Source organism: Struthio camelus, chromosome 7, assembly GCF_040807025.1.
Source record: "Struthio camelus isolate bStrCam1 chromosome 7, bStrCam1.hap1, whole genome shotgun sequence".
Lineage (NCBI taxonomy): Eukaryota > Metazoa > Chordata > Aves > Struthioniformes > Struthionidae > Struthio > Struthio camelus.
Genome location: NC_090948.1, coordinates 16,926,552 through 16,947,395, shown reverse-complemented (window position 1 = coordinate 16,947,395; position 20,844 = coordinate 16,926,552). Strand labels below are relative to the sequence as shown.

Sequence of the window (20,844 nt, the reverse complement as noted above, 5' to 3'; positions counted from 1 at the left end):
GCTTCCAGCTTTTCCACTTTCCCAGCTTGACAAACATACCCTTTGGGGCAAGGCATTAGCTATCTCTTCCTTCTCTTTCTTGCTTTATTTGTGTTCTTCTTATGCTCTAGTTTCGTGTTGCTTGAACTTGTTTCTGCCTTCCCATGCGTGGAGTTACAAGAATATAAAATCTGTAAAAGCTGTTAAAACGGTTAGGTCTCACCTGTCTGAATGCAAGCTTGCTTCCATACAAGCTAATTTGTCTGCTTCCAAAGCTCTTGCACCACAGGTTCAATCAGTGTTTTGCCAGTTTAGGTCTCGTTTTTGTCCTGCTTTCCAAGGTTTTTCCCTGGCCTGGATCTAGTTACCTTAGGGATTAATTGATCCATCATGCTTTTGACCTCCTGCACCACCTACTCCCCATGAAATGATGGGGCTGTCACGCCTAAAGCGAGAACGTTGTGTGTGACAGACAGCTTTCTTTGTGACTTGGCTGGGATCACAGGCTTCACTCCTAAAAGATACTAGAATGGCAAGAATCTCGGCACAATATAGGACCCATTTTTTTTTTAATCTGCTGTCTTAATCACAGCCCTGTTTGTACAAGTTTTATTGTTCATTGGGATTTGATTTTATTCATGGGAACAGAGAGGAAGTTATTTGTTCCTTTTTGTTGTCTTCTGACGTGTCGTAAAGCACTCACAGTTCACCGTATGTAGAAAATATAACTGTAATTGCAAGCAAAGCAAAAAAAAAAAAAGCAATAAATTCTCTGAATAAATGTTTGTCTCCTCTTTCCTGCTGTTGTAAACTGTGAGTGTAGGTGCAGGACATCCGTCTTTCTTTTTTAACATGAATACAGCAGATGGAGCAAATGGCTTTTTCTGAAGGTTACAGTGTGTGCAGCACTGAGGATTGGCATGGTTATTGTGTGTAAAGCCAGTGGGGGCTTTATCTTTGCTCGGAAATGGAGGTTTGCTTCACATTTCCATTTTGATTAGCAATAATGGTACAAAGGCAAATTTTCTGCACGAGGAAGAGCTGCTAATAAAGTGACCTTTCAAAATTAAGTAGCTCATTGAAGTGCAATACCACAATAAGAGTATACAAGGATGGTCCCAGCTGCGACAGGCAGGGAAAACGGACGGGAATCTAGAGAAATGCAGAACGGGAAGGCTCACATAGAAGACTTGCTCATGGCTGCAGAGTAATTGTAGCAAATACCAACAGCCCTCCGCAGTTTCAGCTCTGGAGGGGGCAATCTATGTGCTTAGTCTTTGATTGGATCTGGGGGGAAAAAAAAAAAAAAAAGATGCCAAAAGCCCCTTTGGCCAGTGTGAAAGGCAGGGGCAGAGAGTATTTATAGCAAGGTCCCTTGGCATGGGGTTGGTGTAGTTAAGGGACGTTGTTGTTTTCCTGCCAGTGTTGTAACATCGTTTGTGCTTGAATGCTGTTGGAAATGTGTTTGCATGGTTTGCTCATGGCAGGCATAGGGTAGATTTGAGGCTATTTTGCAGATTCGTCCTAGATACAGGTGAGGAACAATTAACACCAAGCTGGCCCTAATTCGAAGCCCTGGTTTCCGTGTAGGAATTATTTGCCGTTCAACTCCAGCTATGCAGCCTTTGGCAAGAGACATGAATCAATTTGTCCAGCTTTTCTTTTCTGTTTTGTCTCTGTGTGAAGGCTGATGCCCAGTGTGTGCCAAGGGGGCCTTTCAGACCCAATAATGCGTCCTTGTGTCTCGTAGCATGCGTGGAATTTGCATAGGCTGTGCTGGGACAGGCAGGTTTCTTTGTTGCTGGAAACAAGGAGCAAGTTCTTTTCCCTGTCTCCGCTTCCTAATGCCTCTCCAAAAGCTCTCAGCACTCATGTAAGAAATTTACTTTTTTCTATTTATTTTTGTGTTAAATATTGTTAAACTTTGTGTAACTGTAACACCGGGTGTGCAGAGAAATCGTGTCGGTCAGTTTTAGTTGACAAAATTGTTTTAATTTTTTTTTTTTCTCTGAACCTAGATATCTAATTGTCAGAGGGAGCAGATAATCTGTGATGCTTGATGTAACTGCTGCAAAGTATTTGCATATCTTCTCTGTGGGGAAACAAAACTGCTAGTGAGTGAATAACAGCGCACGGATCATTGCAGGCAGGGTCACTGGGCCTATACACTTGCTATTAACCCTTCTCAGGATCTGTATTGCCACAGAATGAGTTGTCATGGGTTTCAGGCAAAGGGCTTGCTCTGCATTATGGGCAGAGTTGGCACTTGTTTGTGCGTTTTAGGCCCGTGCAATGAAATGAGAATATGATCAGATCAACTGGTAGTTGCTTTTTGGCAGCTGGTATTGAGTTGTTTCATTTTGCTCTTGATTTATTACAAATAACAAACTGCTGAAAAACTTACTGGGAGGTACTTAGCAAAATATGGCCCCCATTTGGAGTCAGCAGCATGCTCTCTAGGCCACTCTGAGCGTTGCAGCTGGGAACCTTTAAGAGCTTTCTAAGTTTTTAGATGACCTGGCAGATTGCCATATAATCTGCCTTGCAGACCTTCCTCCTCTCCATCCTTTTGAAGGAGTCTTTGACATCCTTGGAGAGCAATGGAAAGGGAGAGGTTTTTATAGGATTCTCGCAATGCAAGTGCTGCTGAGAGCCTGGTTTCCTGTGATTTCAGCAAGTACCTTTCTCCTTGTGGAGTCTGAGTCCCAGCTTTTCTTCTCTTGTTCTCATCACGCATCCTGGAATCCCACCAAGGTGGTCTTTCAGGTCAGAGATACACAGCAGTAGTTCAGATATCTGTGAACTTCAACAGTTAAAACATGGAAGTGGCATGGAGTTCAGCTTACTTGCTGGTGTGTGTTTTGCTGTCCTCTTTCTTGGTTAGCTGCTCTCTGTTTACATCGGAACAGTAAGTTGCTTAGATATCTGACCTGGTAGTTCAAGTGCTAATGCACTATACCTGATACTGCCCTGTTGCTTGAACCAATGAGTATAAGGTCCGGTTGGTTTTAAGTACCCTCTTTTTTTTGTGAAAGACATGCTGAACAGTAAGCACAGGTGCCCAGCCTTGGTTGGAACACAGAAATGTAGCCTCCTCTGCGAAAATGAGAGGAAGGGAAGGGTGCTCTGGTCTCCCATGGGAAGATGACTTTGGAACATGGGCTGGGGAAAAACTGAGGTGGCTGAGGTGGCTGGCGGAGCATGTGGTTCCTCCAAGGTGCCGCACCTGAGCAGCCGGAGTGATCAATGGTGTATGAGCAGCCTGTACGCTCGGCGCCTGCTGTTGGAAAACAGTGTTCAGTGGGGGCTCAGAACTGAGGAGGGATGTTGAAACAGTGGAAAGAAAAGGATTATACAAGAGCCAAAGTATGATTAAAGAATTACAAAATGCATTACAGTGCACACACTCAGTGTATGCAAGCTGGGTGGGCAGACAAACTCCACCCAGAACCTAGGAGGAACTGGCACACCAACTTGCAAAGCCGGAGCAGTGCATTATAGCAAAGTATGACATCAGGGCAGTAGTTTGTAACTGGAGAATAATGACTCTAATCCTCAAATGTAAGTAAGTAAAAGGGGAGCAGGAGAAGCAAGCTAGGTAACTGTAGGCTGGTGGGCCTGACTTCAGAAATCTGCAAGTCCTTGAGACAGTGGTGGGAAGATGGTAATGAAAGACCTAGAGGTAGGTGGAAACTGGGATAAGATTCAGCCTGAGGATGTAAGAGTACTGATTAACCTGAGATCCCTAGCTATTTATTTTAATTTTGGACATGGGAAATGTAGCTTACTTAACCTCTGGTAAAGCTATGTACCTGTTATAAATAACCATTAGTAGAGTAGTGTCTCTAATACATCCTGTTTCCCATGCCACGTGAGAAGCTATCAAACTGGAGAAAGTAGATGTTAGTAGAGAATTGGGAGGTAGGATAAAGGACAGCCTGAACAAACGGCAGGAGTTGGATGAGCCAAAAAGAGGTCTATTAGGAGGCAGGTTCTTAAGGGTTCCTCAAGGACTGGTCTTGAGAGGCTCATGCTAATACTGATGAGTTCACACTCGTGCCACACTCAGAGTGCATCGTTGGGCAATTGTAGCTGGCAGAGAGCAGTACCTGAAGAGCTGCTAGGTTGTCACCTGGGAGCATCTGACCACATCCCTAGCAGAACTGAGGGTGAGTGTTGTTTTCATGTTTGCAACCTTAGAGACAAAGGCCCGTGGCGTGGGAGCTTTGTATTTATTGTTAGGAAGGTAGTGATGATGGAACAGCTTTGGGAACTGATGAGTATAAGCTGGCCTTGAATGAATTTACATTGGTATTTAGACTGTCAAAACCACTGGAAGTAAATTTCTGAGGGAACAGGACCAAACTTAAAAGACTGAGAGTGTTGAGTTGATATAAAGTATCAGACATCATAGCTGCCTGAGGTAGGAGGAAGTGGAAGCAGTGAGAGTTTCTTCACTTGAGTGCTCTCATGTGTTGCATATGCTATCATCGCACTACGGAGTGCTGGTCTTGGGCTGAGTAATGCAAACAGGCCAAAAATGTTTTGGCTCCAAAGGGCAATGAAACTGTGCTGTGCTGAACACTCACTGAAGGCGACATACCATTGGTGTAGACTTGTAGCCTCTGTATTGGCAGATGTCTCCTTCAGGGCAGACCACCTGGCTGTAAAAACAAAGTGATGAGGAGATTTTTGTTTTCTCCTTCTCCTTCCCTTTTTTCCAGCGATGCCATCTGCAATTTTGTCATTTGCAATGACTCCTCCCTCCGTAGCCAGCCAATCATCTTCAATCCCGACTTCTTTGTGGAGAAACTGCGCCATGAAAAGCCGGAGGTGTTCACAGAGCTCGTGGTCAGCAATATCACTAGACTTATTGACTTGCCTGGGGCAGAGCTGGCCCAGCTGATGGGAGAGGAGGACCCAAAGCTGCCTGGGGGAAACAGCACAGCCTCTGGATTTTTGCGTTCCCTGATGTCTCTGAAACGCAAAGGTGAGTATGACATGGTGCGTGGCACCCACCTTTAGAGTGATGCTGACTGTCATCATCTGTTACCTGTAGTTGAGAGAACTTTCAGTGCAGGCCTGCTGTTTCAAGCTTGTGTTAAGGGCTTAATACGGTATGTTTGTGGCTTAATACTGTATGTTTGTAATCTCTGAGGATGCCAGCTTCAGAAAGCAACAAAACAGAGGCCAGGAGATTCAGCCAGGAAGTACCTTGCTACTTCTAGCAAGAGTATCCTTCTTCTGGGGGTTGGTGTTCGAGTTGGTCACAGTCGGTTGGCTGCTGCTTGTGCTCGGTGCAGCACAAACCAAAGAAATGTAGCTTTGGCCCTGACTGTTTCTGGTCTGGCTCTGCGGGTGGCACTGAGCCGGAGAGGTGTCCCAGATCAAACTGCAGGTTCTTCCAGTGCATGCCAAGCTAAGGAAAACAGAGAAGCCTGAATTAGCACAGACAAAAATAAGCATGCTTGCCTGTGGTAATTCAGGCTTCTCTGTTTTCCTTAGCTCATTAGCTTTCCTCATTAATGACAGAGCATCAGTAAAGGCTGAGAATGTCAACTTCTGTAAACAACAGTAATGACCACGTTTTCCAGGCCGCTGACTTCCCTCAGTGCCCTCTGTCTCCTTCAGCTGTTATCCTAGCTGCCTTGAAGGTCATGTCTGTGCAGCTTAGAAATCTATAGAACAGGTACGCATCTCCCATCCCAGTGCCAGCGCTGCTCTGATCCACATCCCAGTCCCAGTGAGTCAGTGGCAAAGCTCTGCCTCTGCTCAAGCCCAAATTTGTCCCTGAGGAGATAACTTATTTCTCTTTCTTCTGCTGAGGTAAGCATAGCTTCCAACACTCAGCTGGAGTTTTCTTTTGGTGACCTGACTATTCTTACTTTTTCTTTCAAGTTTGGCTGTTGTAATCATGAAATATCAGCCCCAGCACCCTTCTTAGAAGCCTGGAGTTTGCCTTTGAGTACCTGTGTCTTCACATCCTTTCTTCACCAGTGGCTGGCAGTTGCAACTTAGTTTAGTTATATCTTAAAGGGTTTTCCAGGTGTGTGTGCCTGCTCACACCTCTGCCCACACTCAAGGGGACCAGTTTCCCTCATGAATTTAGTTAAACCTTCTCACTTAACTACATAGCAACTGGCTCTCTCTGGACACCTCTTACATCCCTCCCTCAGCCATGGTCTCCTAGCTAGATTGCCTGTCTGCTGGCAAAGAAGCTGTGGGTAGCTGTCTTCCAATGTGGGCAGTTGGGATCGAATACTTCTAATGAATCTTCTGTTTCCTTTGAGCAATTCTGCTATTGTAAGCACCTCTGAGAAGAGAGTTACCAGAATGTCTGAGGTTTTTTGCTTTCAATCTTTATATGGGGTTTCTCCAAGTGTTCCATTTTCTACCAAACTTATGCCTCTATAAGGATAATCTCTGAGCTCTGCTGCTTGACTGAACTCTCTGGTACTGGCATCTGCCCTCCGCTTCTGGCTTACCTGGTGGGATCCCTGGTAGACACGCTTACCCTGGCAGAGCTGGACTGGGCAGCACTGCAAGGGAAAATCAAGTACTTCAGTATCCTTAGGTGAGAATTACTCAGTTTCACCATGATTTTGCTCACTGCTCCATAGAAACAGGTCTTTACGCTCTGCTCCCAAACTGCAGTTACACTGTGCTCGGACCTGTGTTGCAACTGCCTCTTTTCCAGAGGAGTAACAGGACACCTCAAATTCAGACGCGTGTCATTTGACAAGCAGGAGTGAGGGAGAAACCGAGTCAGCTATTTCTTGTTAGCGTTCAAGGAAACTTCCCTGTTCTGAAAACCTTCTATCAGAGGCTTGTCAGCCTTCTCTGACTCCTTTTTTTTTAAATTAGCCATACTCTGCTGGAGCACTGTTCTAACCAGCTTTCAGAACTGATATCTTCTGCTAGCTCCTCTTCCACCAGAGACTCCACCTTACCCGGTACAGATTGAGAGTGTTTCCATGGTCATGTGTTTTCACTACAGCTACAGTAAACAGATGTTTCCAAGTCAGCTGGCTGCACTCCCAGGCTGCAATGACTCCCTGCATTGACAGGCGCTGCCTGTGAACTTCAGGCTCTGAGAACAAGTTTGTGCCTACGGAGAAAATTAATTTCATGTACTATGTTTCATCTTAGAGCTATTCTTTGTTTCTTTTGATGTTATAGAGCAGACAGAACAAAACAGGTTTTATTTCTCCAAAGCCAGAGGCCGAGGACTGTAGAGCTCAGAGCTGATCAAACTGCAAATACTTATGACTTCTTTGAGCATCAGGAAACTCAATCTCATGCTGCTTCTTAGTTTCTGAAGCAATTGTACAATAACATCTAAGCCTTTATAACTCAGCATCCATTCTCCACGCACTTCTTTCAAGTTTCTTTGAGAATCAAATTGTCATTCAGACATCAACTTCTGACTTTAAAAGTAAATCCAATTCATCAGACCCTGCACATCTCTAGAAGACATGTTTTCTTCTCCCTGGCCACTGTGGATTCTATCTGATGAATGTATAATGAATTTAGTTTCCTTCAAGGACAAGAATCTTTTGCTAACCATTCTTTCACTTCATGTTCAAGCCTTTCAGATCTTACATGAGGATCAAGAGGTTACATTGTCCTCCTTCCTTCTGCAAGACTGAAGACCTTCTGCATGTGCTTTATCAGAGAGAGGTCAAAAAGTTCTTGATTTAACAGGCAGTTGGAGTTCCTGGTGGCTTACCATGTATTTCAGAAGTCCTGGAAGAAAGCGGAACATTCTTCAGGCGGAATAAATTTAGTTGCACGGGAAGGCTGCTTGAGAAGTGCACAAGGGTTAACCTGGTCTTTCCCACATGCCGTGAACATCCATACCTCAGAACAGTAAGATCTGTAGTACAACAAGCCAAAAGCTTGTAAAATCACTATGTGCTGTGGGGGGAGGAAGCAAGACAAAGCTTATGAGGGAGATGATAACTTTTATTAGGCCAGCCAATGCACCGCTTGGATCACTTGGCTCTCAGCTGCAACAATAAGGAGGAAAACTTTCAGCCCCAGAAAGCTGGTGCCATTGCCTAGCTTGCCTTCAGAAGTGGCCTGCGCTCCTGCAAGTCTGGTCATGGGGAGACGAGGTATACTCTTTTTTTAAATCTGATGGCTCTTTGAAGCCTAAGCGTGAGGACGGGACAAACCAGCTGTGTGCCTGGTTCCAGTTCTTGGTCCCAGTCAGCATGCACGGTATGGTCTTTCCAGCATCTCATCTCTAGCTGCGGTCAAAGCCTACGTTCATCTCGGGAGGAGTGGTGCCCAGGGCTCTGGTTGCTGGCACTGAAGTCATGGGATTTGCTTCAGCCTTCTGAGACAGAGAGTATACCGGTTGTGCATGTCTGATGAAAGAAGTCATTCACCAGCAAGACTCCATTTATTCGAAAATATTACCCTGTTTAATACCTGCTCTCTTACCTGGAAAGTCCCTCTCTGGACAGGAACAGTTTTCTACAGCGGTTCAACAAGTGCCTTTCAGTTAAATGGGCTTCTCATCTAATGTTTCTTTCCGTGCAGGGGTCTCCTTCCTTTCAGTTCAGTTGCTTCTCTTTTTCCTTTGGGACTGGAGCCTGTATTACTGACTGGAGTTCTGCAACTGGCAACTCATACCTGATTTTGGTTAACAGCCCTACGAGATGAAAGCAAGCTCCAGGAGTGAGAGGAGCTGTCAGCGTTCCTTATAGAGAAGTGCCCAGCTCACTACTTCCCTACTCTCCCTTCTTCTAGTTCTGCCTTGTTCAGCCTTCTGGTACTTTATGCTTTACTCAGGCCAGGGCAGCTGACGTGGGAGAGAGATTCTGTGCTTGTTTATCTGTCTCTGGAAAGGAGGCTGGCACGATCCAGTCAGGCCTTATCCTGTAGCTGTAGCTCTTCCTTCTGCCTCACTGCATGTCAGGCCACAGTGAGGACTAATCCAGACCTTGCTTCCAGCTATGGAGTGTGCCTATGGGACAGGCACCTGGGCGGGACAGGCACCTGGGCGGGACAGGCTGCCACATCTGCTTTTCCCACTTTGACTGCTGTTCTGTAGGGTCCAGGCTTGCAGATAGTGCGCCCTTTAAAAATGAAACATCTATTCTGGTGTTGTTTTCTTTGCAGGAGCTAGAGAAAGTTTTCTTTAACTGATAAAAACTAATTAAGCTGAGGTAAGAGGCAAGATGATGAAGCCCTTGCAAATACAACATTGTGAGATGAAGTGACTTATTTGGGAGTGCTTGTGAGATAGTGTCTATGGGGGTCCTTGTGAACTTCATCCTTAGCGTTTTTGTGCACTGGTCTTGGCATGCTGAGATCCTGTTCTTTGAGGGAGCACTCTTCTCTGGAGCTGTTGGGCTCTGAGCAGCCTGAACATGTTATCTTCTGTCCTGCAGAGAAAGGAGTGGTGTTTGGCTCACCGCTGACAGAAGAAGGCATTGCACAGGTTTCCCAGCTAATTGAATATCTGCACAAAAGTAAGTAACTCTGTCTTACTGCCTTCCTGTCCCGAGGGCCATCTGTCTGGGCCACCTCAGGTCTCTGGTGCAGGCAGAGTGGTGATCTCTGAGCCTCTCCAGCAATAGGGGTTTGGGGCAGGACTAGGCGACTGCTGCTCAGGATTGCCTAGCGGGTGAGTTAGTCTTTCTTCCTGTTTCTGTGTACTCTTTCTGCTGGTGTGACCCAGCCTGAACTCATGGCTCTGAATGCTGCTCACTGAGGTTTGCTGTCGAGCTCTATTAAGGGGGAGAACTGCTTTAGTAAGAAGGGAATCAGCCTCTGAATAAGCAGGGATGTTTTTCCTCCCCTCTGCTGAGCAGATCTACGAGCAGAAGGCTTGTTTCGGGTGCCAGGCAACAGCATCAGACAACAGATCCTAAAGGATGCTCTGAACAGTGGTACAGATATTGACCTGGACTCCGGGGAGTTTCATTCCAATGATGTGGCCACCCTGCTGAAGATGTTCTTGGGCGAGTTACCAGAGCCCCTGCTGACACACAAGCACTTCCATGCCCACCTCAAAATTGCAGGTGAGTGAGCAACAAGAGACAGCGATGAGCAGAGGAAAGAAAGCCAGCCTCCTAGAGAGCTGGTAATGCTGCAGAGCTGCACATTAGTCTGGGAAAGATCCTGAAGTACAGTTCCTAAAGGGAAGGGTAAGAGATTTTTTCCTGCCACCTCAGCCTAATGGTTTTAAAGATTGGAGCTGAAAATTCGAAGGAATCAGACTGGGTCTTTCTAGCCCATTTCTTCTCTCCAGCAGTCAGCATAAGCATATGCCGAGGGAAGTACAGGAGTAGAGCCTGCATTGGGTAACCTGAATCTCCGACTGTTTTAAGTCTGGGATTTTCCTCAGCTAGGTGTGGTTTCAATGTACTTAGTAACCCTTACTGAACTATCTTAGGTGAACTTGCTCCATCTTGAACCCATCAAAATTATTAGCCACTGTGTTATTCTGTTGGAGGAGTACCACAGATTAACACGCCAGCTGGGGGGCTTGGGAACCAGGGGGAAGGAGCTGGAGGGCCAAGAGCTGAGCATGAGTTTGGAGGAGAACTGGCTGTGGGAAGAGGGGAGGGTAACTCGTCGCAATGGGCCTGCTGTTAGGAAAGGCAATGTGTCTCCTTAACGTTCTGCCCTGTGCTTTGGCAGACTTGACGCTGTTTGATGAGAAGGGGAATAAGACTAGCACTCCGGATAAAGAGCGCCAAATCGAAGCCCTCCAGCTGCTGTTCTTGATCCTTCCTGCGCCCAACCGCAGCCTGCTCAAACTGCTGCTGGATTTGCTCTACCAGACGGCCAAGAAGCAGGACAAGAACAAGATGTCTGCCCACAATCTTGCCCTCATGTTTGCACCCCACATCCTATGGCCCAGAAATGTGAGCAATTTCTCACAGTATCTGCTGGTGGGATGTTGCAGGGTAGAAAAGAGAGGCTTGGCAGGCCCATAGGGGAGCACTGAGACGGGAAGGATGAGTGTTGCAAGACTGATGTGAGGGCTGGAGACTGCAATGGTGAGGTGGAGCTGCCTGGCCAGGACTCGGAGTCCGTTGGGTCTCATTTGCCACTGATGCTTCCTCTTTGCCAGTAAGATCTAAAGCACAGCACAGTCCTGCTTCTTAAGAATGAGCGCTCTGAGCAAGCCCTGCAGACCTCTCTCTGCAAGGTTTCTTGTGCTGCTGGTAAACTGTTTTGCCCTAGAGTTGCCTGGGTGGCCAAGGTGTCAGGCCAGCTCTCCTCAGAGCAGCTTTGGCTCTGTGAGCTCTGCTTATCAGCGTGCGGTGAGCCCTGCCTGCCCATCTCCTCAGAGCTGAGCTCCTGCTGAGACACTGAATTTGTCTATGTCCCAAAGACAACACAGGCAACAGGGACCCTTCTTCCTCCCCTTCTAACAGCTGCTCCTTGGGCTGTGTTCTTTTGCCAGGTGACAGCGAATGACCTGCAGGAGAATATCACAAAGCTAAACAATGGAGTGACCTTCATGATCAAGCACTCGCAGAAACTCTTCAAGGTAAGTGTGCTTTGAGGTCCTGCTCTTCCTGCCCTTCTGCAGGACCTGCAAGGTCCTGCACCTTGTCCAGACGGGTCTCAGGTGTCAGGATTGTATTCTGGGCACTCTCTCCTGCGGTGGGAGGAGGAGGATTTATACAAGAAACTGTCTCTTTAGTGATTAGAGAGGAAGTCTTGGCTGGACGCAGCCCCGGGGAAGGAGGACACAGCCATGGAGGTTGCTTTTCTGCCTCGGTGAGGTCAGAGGCATGGTGCAGTGTAATACCACCCTCTGCTGGACACCCAGCACCTGTTTTCTGCATGGAAAACCTGTTTCCTTGGGGTAATTAGTGGTGGGGCTCTTGTGGGGAAACTTTGGGGTTCTGGCAGGCTAAGGAAACTGAAGGGGCTCCTCTTGGATGAGGGCTGCTGGCACCTGAATCCCTAATGCAGGGGGTCACTCTGCTGTGAACGCTTCTGCATTTGGCGGTCAACCCAGTGCTGACATGGGCAGAGTTTGCAGTCCTGAGCCTCTCTGTTTCGCTCAGCGTGGGGTGCTTTGGTAGCATAGTTAGGCATGTGGGGCTGTCTGCAGGTCCCTCCAGGGGAGTGTTTCCAGAACAGACAGTCTCTTTGCTTCCCGGGACCTTCCTGGTCCTGTTCTGTGGGCTTCTGCTCCCTGCGTGGAGTCTTCCCATAGAAAGTGCCACTTCTGCCCTCTTTGTCAGGCCCCTGTTTGGCCAGCCTAGAGCTGAGTGAATTACTTGGAAAAAGCTTGTGTGGAACCTGCTGTAATTCTTGGTTCCCCTTGCGTTGATTACATGTGTCAAAGGGAAACTGTGAGCAGGGATTGCACTGGGGACATGAGACACCGTCATTTAGCTCTTTAGGGCAGATCAAGTCTTGGAAATGGCTTGTGTATTGCAGTTGAGAGGCAGCTCTCGGAGAGGCTGCGTCTTCCCCCAAAGTCCAGCACACCAAACACATGCATGGCATTTCCCCTATGCGCACCGTCTCATCTCTCCTCTGCCTAGGCCCCAACTTACATCCGGGAATGTGCCAGGCTGCACTACCTCGGATCCAGAGCCCACGCATCAAAGGTAAGGCCAGCAAATGCAGTTGCCTGCCCTCCAGGAAAGGGCAGAGGCTGTGCTACTGGGAAGGGATCTTTGTGAGTGAAAGAAGCTGAAAACAAACCATGAAAGTGGATCGGTTGGAGAGCAGGAGTCAGGGAACCATATGGTATGGTAGCGCAGGTGAAGGAAATTTCCTTTGCATTAAGGAAATTGGGCAGAGTTGAAGCATCTGTTTATCAAAAACACCAGGAAAGCTACCAGCCTCTCTTTAGCAGCAAACCTGTTCTCTGTGCTCATCACATGCAGCACCTGCTACTTTATGGGGCTGGGCCTTCCAAACAGACAGACATGTCCACTGCCATGGCTAGGCTGCTTGCAAAGAGGAACGTGCTACGTGCTGCTGCTGGAATAAGAATTATCTGTATCTTTTCAGCAAATGCTTCCCTGCCCCATATAGCTGCAGAAGAGGGAAGATGCGTTGGAAGGAGCTGCAGTAACCCTTCTTAAGCCTGGAAGAGCTTCTGCAGCTGGCATCCAGGAGGGAGGGAAGAAGCAATGGGGTCACCTTTGTATTGCTGTCACCTCTGCCTGGCACAGGGCCTGCTGGTGCAGTGCTGCTGCAGAGGGGTAGAGAAAACACAGCCCTGTGCATTCGCTGGGGTGAGGCAGCTCACGAGACTGTTCCCAGCGTGGCTCAGATGGGTAGCTCGTTTGGATTAAAGCATGGCAAGCAACTGCTTTCTCCGCTTTCCCAGGACGACCTGGATCTGCTGACCTCTCCGAGCTCCAAGGAGCTGCAGCCTCTCAAGTCTCAGAAGCGAAGCCGCCTGGACCCTTGCCATCAGGAGGAGACCCAGCAGCGCACAGAGGAGGCACTGAAGGAGCTCTTCCGCCATGTCCACAATATGCCCGACTCTGCAAAGAAGAAGAAGCTCATTCGGCAGGTAGTGTGGGGAGGAAAGATACCTTTGGGGGAGAGCTTGTCAGCACAATCCTGGGCGCAGGGCTAAAGGCAGGGCCTACCGGAGAGCTGCTCCCAGTGCTGGGGAGAGTGAGCTTTAGGCCCTGCAAGAGGCAGAGCTGTATGAAGGAAGGGGAGGAGGAAGCCTGGGCTGGATGTGGCTTATAATGGATGTTGTTGCTGCACCAAGCTGTGCTCTGAGCTCTCTGTCCCCCAAGCCAGGGACTTGCCGGCTGGAAGTCCCTCAGTCCTGATCATGGCCATGTTGAGCTTGCTCCCTCAGGAAGAGGAAAATCCTGTCTCCTCTTGCCTGCGTGGTGTGGGACAAATTGGTTTCCACTTGGTCCAGTGAGCAATTCCAGGCAACTTGCTGCTTCAGGGAGACTCGGTATAGCCAGTGCCTGTCCTGGCTGCCAACCCCCAGTTCCTGCTCAAACCCCTTTCTACTCTGGTGGCTGCTGGTCTCGTCTGACCCAGTAGCCAGCACAAAGCTGCCTCGCACCCAAGCTTCCTGTGACCCTGGGTAGAAGATGTAGCTGCCTTCTTCTTTCTTCTCCCTGCAGCTCTGAGCTGCCCCTCCATTTTGGGGTGTGGGAAAGCCAAAGCAATATCTGGCCAGAGGGCAACAGATAGAGCTGCACACAGCAGCAAGAGGCTAGTAAGCTAGTAACTGTGCTAACATACTGCTCTCGTGTATTCTCCTAGTTTAATAAGCATCCTACAGCTCTCACTCCTGGCTCTGATGTACCAACACCTCCAGCACAAAGACGCACCCGCTCGCGCTCCTTCAGCGGTCTCATTAAGGTAAAGGCAGCCTCTGACCCATGTTCTCTGCTGCAAGTCTCTGATGTTGCTCTGTGCTCCTGCCTTGCCCTGGCTTGAATAAGGCACTTGATGGTAGGGACTGCTCAAAGTGCTGGCTGTAAAGATCCGCTGGGGATGGGAAAAGCAGCACAGCCAAAATAAGCCTTGTTAGTATAAAATGTAATTATTGGAGACACTCCACTGTAGGATCTGTGCATTTTTGTGAGGCTTCATTGCTTCCCAAAATGAGATGAGGACTGACAGGGAGCAGGCCCCTTAGTCTAGCTGCCTGTTAGCACAGGTGTTAGCACACTGGCTGTTCTACAGCAGCACCTACCTGCTTCTGACAGGCTGGGCTCCTGGCCAGGCCTGGTGTCACCCCCCAAATCCTTCCGGATCATGCAGGCTAAGTGTGGTGGAATGGTATTTCAGATAGTTCTGTTTTGCAGTCTTTGTCCCAGCCTGGCTTCCTGTTTTCTTTCCCAGCATCCAACTGTTTACCAGAAACGCACCCTGCTCCCTTCCCTTCCTTTTTCCCTTTGCACTCTGAGCCCTAGCCAACAGCCCTCTCTTCTTATGGCAGCGGAAGGTTTTGGGAACACCGGTTATCATGGAGAGGAAGAGCAGGGATGTCACACCAGAACCAGAGGGAGCTAGCAAAGAGAACATCCACCTGGTAAGAGCTGCTCCTAGCCTTCCTGAAGCTGCCAGTGAGGGAGTGCATGGAGGGGCGTTTAAGTGCAACCTGGGCACTCATTTGAGCTATTCTTGGGGGCTGCTTGCTGTTCTCTGCTCTAATCAAGGCTTCAGAGTTTCTTCTGTATGATCAGAAGCTTAGAAAGCTGCTGTGGGGAAGGCAGCGCAGGGCTAATAATGAGGGCAGCACCAGGAGCCAGGGTGGCAGCTGTCAGCCCTCACTGCAGTCCTCTCCCTCTCGTTTATTCCTGTATCTCCCCTGGGGCACTGGCTGTGCCCCTTTCCCTCACTCTCATCCTCCTCCATGAGTTGTACAGAGCTCTCCTGGACCTTTGCTCTCACCCTGTTCCAGGACTGAACTGAAGGTTTAGGTTCATGTTGGTCTCCAGACCTCTCTTGTCCAATTCCTTCGTTCTGTGGGTCAGTCAAGACTGTCACTGCTCAGGTTGTTCTTGTGCCCAGCTCAGTGTTCGGGGCCAGGCAGTGCAGCTGTAGCCGTACAGCACTGCACTGCCTCTGAGTCAGGTCTGTCCCCCTCCCGTCCCTCAAGAGCCCTCACAACACACAGATATCCTGCATTTGGCCGGCTTACGGAGTGGCCCGCACGCTTGGGGCGGGCATAGTCTAGTATCTGGGATGACAGTTGCCTCCTGTTCTAGGTGGATCAGTAGTTTAAGGCTTAGGCAGTGCCTGTACTCTGCAGACTGCTGCCTGGGGTAGGGCTGTCCTTGGGGCTAGGCAGGCAGAGTGTCGATTTGGGTGGGAACTGCTCTCTGGCAGTACAGCCTGCTCCAAGGAAAGACTGCGGATGTCATTTCATTCCCCAGCTCTCTGATCCTATTCTTTTCTCTTTTCCAGTTACAGAAATGTGGCTCTCCAGCTCATGTGTCCCAGGCAAAGCTGAAATTTTTAGAGGGCCGGAAAGAGGTGAGATGCTCACACACACAGCCCTTCCTGAGGGGAACCTGGCCTATTGGGCTCTCAACTCTCTCAAGTACAGAGAGAGACTTGCAGAGACAATGTCACTGCAAGCAAGGCTCTGTCTCAGGCTCTGTGGCAGCCGTGGTCCCCTGGCTGTAGCAGTTTGTTCCATGTCGAGCTGTGAGCGATAGGTGCTCTGGAAGCCAGGCCTTGAAGGGATTAAGTGGAGCAGTCATGTACAGCCCTTCTGTGAGTCACCAGGCTGGGTGACATGGGAAGGAGGGCAGCTAGCCCCTTGGGGCTAGTGCTGACAGCCTTTCAGGGTGGCAGTGAGATAAGAGCCTTGGGCTGTACTCACCTGACTGCAGTAATCGTCCTTGTCTGGTCACTGTCTCGTGTCTTGTGCTCTGCTTGGTCAAAGGTATGGAAAGACTGCAGTGGGAGCCCTTGTAGGGGAAGGACAGCCTATCCCTTATTCCTGTGTGGCATTCTGTGTTGAGCATTCAATCTCTCTAATCCTCTGCTCCAGGACTCCTGTAGACGTGTGCGAGCCCGCCTGCTTTCCAAGGAGTAGTCATCCCTGTGAATTGCCTCTCACCAACGCATGGGTGGGGAATGCCCAGCCTCGCAAGCTGTGAATAATACATGCTGCACTGAGAGAGGAGCGCTGCAGGCTCACAGCAGCCTTCAGCATGCCAGTGCTCTTGAAATGGGACCTTTGCAAGGACTGCAGGGACTTGTTTCTATCTGTATATAAATATATGTCATTCCACTATGGGGCAAACCACTATCTAACCAAAACCCGTGCAGCATGTCTGACCTGCTGGCTCTGGGAAGAGCTGGAGAGCTCACTTACAAGGAGAGCCCTGTGCATTGTGGGGCCCTGTTCGTACTCCCAGCTTTTTCTGCAATGTGCTAGGCTGTATTTTGGCCCTTTCTGCTCTGAGCTTTTAACACGTTGGCTTGTTTTTGCTCCCTCTTCTCTGTTAGCAGTGAGAATGAAGGACTCCAACCTTTGTGTGCGTTCTGGCAGCTAACCTTATCTCCAGGCCTCCTTTGGAGCCATGCCCCCTGTGCTTTCAGGGACCAGCTCTCTGCTTCCAATGGGGTCATTTTTACCTGCCATCCCTGAAGCGCACAAATGGTACACAGCATGGGGTGGACCTGGGAGAAGAGGGTGCAATCATCCCAAATGGGGCCTGGGGAAGGTAGCTTTCCCAATAAACTCATTGCCCTGTTTCAGCTTGAGCTGGAAGCAGCCCCTGCTCACCACCTCTACGTGCCGTGGTACAGCACTGCCACTGGCTCTGCCTGGGGAACAAGGAGCATCTCTGCTTAGCGTTCCCCGAGGGAGGCTAAGCTGTTCCTTGGGGGGGCAGGAGGCTGCCAAAGTCTGTCCTGGGGCAGGAGGAGAGACCAGCCTTTGGAAGCTGGGATGTCTGGGGCAGGCAGAGTTAATGTGCAGCACAAAAAACAGCATGAGCATCACGAGAGGTGAAGGAGGGCTCCAGCCATTTGTGATCTGCTGAAAATGGTGCCAAAGGCTTTAGCTCAAGATATCTGGATGGCCCTTCTGGCAAGTGGCTGATTAGTTACTAAACTGGGGGAAAGGACCGGAGCTGGATTCAGCTCTTTGCTGTGAGCTGCAGAAATGGGATGAAACCATCTAGATATGGGATAAACCCCGTTGCAGCTGGCCAGTGTCAGCTGCCTTGTTAAGCTGAAGTGCTCTAATAAGCCAGTCTCACCCAGTGGCTGTCTGCAAGCGCTCTGGGACAGGAAACACATGGGGTCACTACTGTGAAATAAAGATTTAATCAGCTGAGGAACTGTCTAAACACTTCTCAGCCCTTCTCAGCGGAGCAAATAATCTCTGAAATCCAATTATAATTGTCTTCTAATCTTTAAGAACCAGCAGCCGACAGGAGTTAGAGCTCTGTCCTTGACAGCTTTGAGACAACTGGTGGCAGGAGGTGTGAATATCAGGATGTAAGCAGGGAGGTCGGTCCAACTGACCAGAGCTGTTGAAACAGGGCTTCAGAGCCCTGTACGGTTTAGCTGGAATTCATTGTTTTTGGTTACTGTGATTTTTTTTAAGAGCTACAAAGCTATATGCCTTGTGCAGCTCTTCCTGGTACTTTATATAGGGCACCTTTTCCCAGTCTGACCCTGAAATGGAAGAGCTGCCTTGAACATGTAGGGGATAGTGGAACTGTAGATGTGGGAGCTGGTGCTGGGAGCCTCTGTCACATCAAAGGGAGAGCACTCATTCTGCAGGGACCGGGGGCAGGTGAGGATGCTGTGAGGAAGAGCAGAGGCTGTTGCTGTGCTAGCAGCATGTGCTTTCTAGATGCACCTGTAACCGTTCCCTCCAGAAGCTGAAACTTCCTGTGTGCCCTTCTCCAAAAGGCAGGCTATGTTTTACTGATCACACTTCTGCCTCTGCTTCTGCAGTCTCTGGGAGGCAGTCCCCTGCTAGCAGAGACGTGGGGATCTTGGCTCTGCCTCTGAACAGAGATGAGGCAAAGCTGAAGGTTTAAAGCTGAGTAGCAGTGCAGGGAGAACTAGGTCTTGTCCTGCTACCTCTGCTTTTGCCTGCATTGAAAGTGATGGCTGGGTGAAGCATTTGTTTGCCCCCTTCCTTCCCACCCCATCCCCCTAGCATACTCACCTGTATGTTGACTTGGCAAGGCTATCCCATTCCTAAGACTAAATACACTGTTCCTTTACAGATGAGAGAAGTAACTTTTCCTTCCAGTGGCTAAGCAACTGTGTCCTCCTTGGTGATGGATCTAGCTCAAGAGTCGTGTCTGATTTCTGGCACAGCTGAGATCTGCTTAGCTCTAAAGAAGATCTGTGGGGCATCAGCCTGGCGTTCTGCATGTCTCAGATGCCTTTCCTGCCAAAAGCAGGGTGGGTGCAGTCTCCAGGCAGGGCAGCCCAAGGAGGACTTCAGAACTGAAGGTCCTAGGGTCGGTACCCTGGGCTTTGACCAAAGGTGCTGTCCTCCTGGTGCCAAGGATGGGGAGGCTAACAGGGACTTGGCTTCTTGGACCCCTGGCTGTCACAGCGCCTATATGCTCACTGTCTCATAGGTGAGGGAGATTGTAGTCATGCCCAGATATGCCTCATTGCTCTGCCCAGCGCAATGCCTCAAAAGAATGCTTCCTTCCAGAGCAGCAACTAACTGTTTCCAGAGTCCAGAGTTTCTGAAATATTTTTAATCTTTGTCCTTATTTATATGCTATGTATGTACTCTTTCAAACTACTGCCTTTCCATATGTTCATGTGAAATCCTCATATTAAATGCTTTTATTTTTAGTGGTTTTGCTCAGTGGCTTAAGCAGTTTCATTGGGACAGTGAGGACTTGGCAGTGCATCTGCCTTCAAAAGGGAGGAAACTTCTGCTCAGAAACCCTGTGCTGCTCTCCTTGGAGTGCAGAGGTGCTCGGTGAGCTGCTGTGTGCCTTCGGGCACAGCACTAGCCTCCTATATGGCACTTGTGCTCATTCCTTCTGGGGGTCCTAGTGCAACACAGGGTACACAGACAGGCTGTCCTTACGCCCTGGAGGTATAAAGTTGGATCTCTTCCTTTCTCTTCCCCCATGCTGTCATCCAGGGTGAAGGGAAATCTGGGTTTACAAAGAGCACTTTATATAAATAATGGATCAAATGAATACATTTTTCTCTTTAGAACCATTCTTTTCTTGCTAATCTTGGCTGCTGAGGGAGGACGGTTTCTGCTTGCATTTTTGTTTCCTTCTTCCTAATAATGGCGTCTCAGATTTTATGCAGATTATTTCTCTGTGAAGTTCTTCCACATTTGAAATGCCCTGGGCTTGCCTGCCGTGGCTCAGACACTCATTAGCATCCTTGCTGTGTGAGCTAAAAACAAGCAGGAGAAGAAGCTGCGTGGTACGTTTGAAACCTTCCTGCAGGCTGAGCTTCAAGCAGGCCTGGTTCTCCTCCAGAGGCTGAAGTCAGATATCATGAGACTGGTGTGCCTCTTCTCCCTGGAGCTTGGGGGGCAGAAAGGACGGGATCTTTGTGCTCTTAATAGTAGGCATGGGAGTCCAGAGAGATGTTGCTGTTCTTGAAACTGCTGAACAAAAGGAATGCAAACCTTCACAATAGCTACTTTGAATACTGCAAATCCATGTATTGCCTCCCTGGTAATCATGTTTCAAAGTGACAGGTGTTATACTGCTTATGTAATTTAAAAATGAGTAGTTTTTAGCCTCTGAAGCCGCAAGCTGAGCACCTATGCTTGACTGTTAACTAAAAGAGCAGCAGTTCTGAAGTCAGTGGGACTAAACACTGAGTGAAGGTACATACTTGAAGGGGAACCTTAGTTTTCATTATGCTTGGTTGGCCTGTCGGTATTCCTGCACAGCAGTGGCATTGCAAAGCAAACGAGCAATGTTCATCCTTCGTTTCATTATACAGTTTTATCTCAAATTGCACAGCACAGACTTGCAAATAAGTTCTGCAGAGCGTCACTACTATCTAAATCTATTTTTGTAAATTGTTTTGATTTTAAACCACTCTGCCCTGGCTTGGAGTTGAAACAGGCTATTTTTTTCTCTTAAATTATCAAGTGTGGCTTGGAGCTGTCATGCTGCTGCTGTATCTCACTGCCTAGGGCAACGCTATAGACAAAAAACATGAGTAGTGTTAGTGATAGATGTTGGCACGAGCCAGACCAGTTATCGAGCTTTACGATCTCATTGGCTTGGATTAACTAGTATTTTTTCATGGAGTGAATAAATTACCATGTTTAGTTCTGTGTGCTTGTCCCCCTAGTGCTGAAGCCCATAAATTGTGTGCAGACACACAGATGCCAAGATCTCTATGCTGGGTCCCACGCTGACCCTGCCCTTGTGTTGTGGGCCAAGGACTGCCTGGGGGATCTCT

General features: G+C 48.7%; 1 protein-coding gene across 2 annotated transcripts in view; it reads left to right on the top strand.

The window, feature by feature from the left end:
- The window catches only part of ARHGAP19 (Rho GTPase activating protein 19), a 28,323-nt gene extending 9,072 nt beyond the window's left edge, over positions 1 to 19,251 (top strand). The window contains exons 2-12 of one of the 2 annotated variants that reach the window (XM_068949890.1): positions 4,704 to 4,969; positions 9,381 to 9,461; positions 9,804 to 10,013; positions 10,636 to 10,862; positions 11,408 to 11,494; positions 12,507 to 12,572; positions 13,304 to 13,492; positions 14,215 to 14,313; positions 14,897 to 14,989; positions 15,868 to 15,936; positions 16,460 to 19,251. In XM_068949890.1, the coding sequence (XP_068805991.1) occupies positions 4,704 to 4,969; positions 9,381 to 9,461; positions 9,804 to 10,013; positions 10,636 to 10,862; positions 11,408 to 11,494; positions 12,507 to 12,572; positions 13,304 to 13,492; positions 14,215 to 14,313; positions 14,897 to 14,989; positions 15,868 to 15,936; positions 16,460 to 16,504 (1,432 nt within the window). In that variant the 3' untranslated portion in view covers positions 16,505 to 19,251. The remainder of the gene's footprint in view (positions 1 to 4,703; positions 4,970 to 9,380; positions 9,462 to 9,803; positions 10,014 to 10,635; positions 10,863 to 11,407; positions 11,495 to 12,506; positions 12,573 to 13,303; positions 13,493 to 14,214; positions 14,314 to 14,896; positions 14,990 to 15,867; positions 15,937 to 16,459) is intronic. The other variant, XM_068949891.1, reaches the window with a different exon arrangement.
- The last annotated feature ends 1,593 nt before the right edge of the window (positions 19,252 to 20,844 follow it).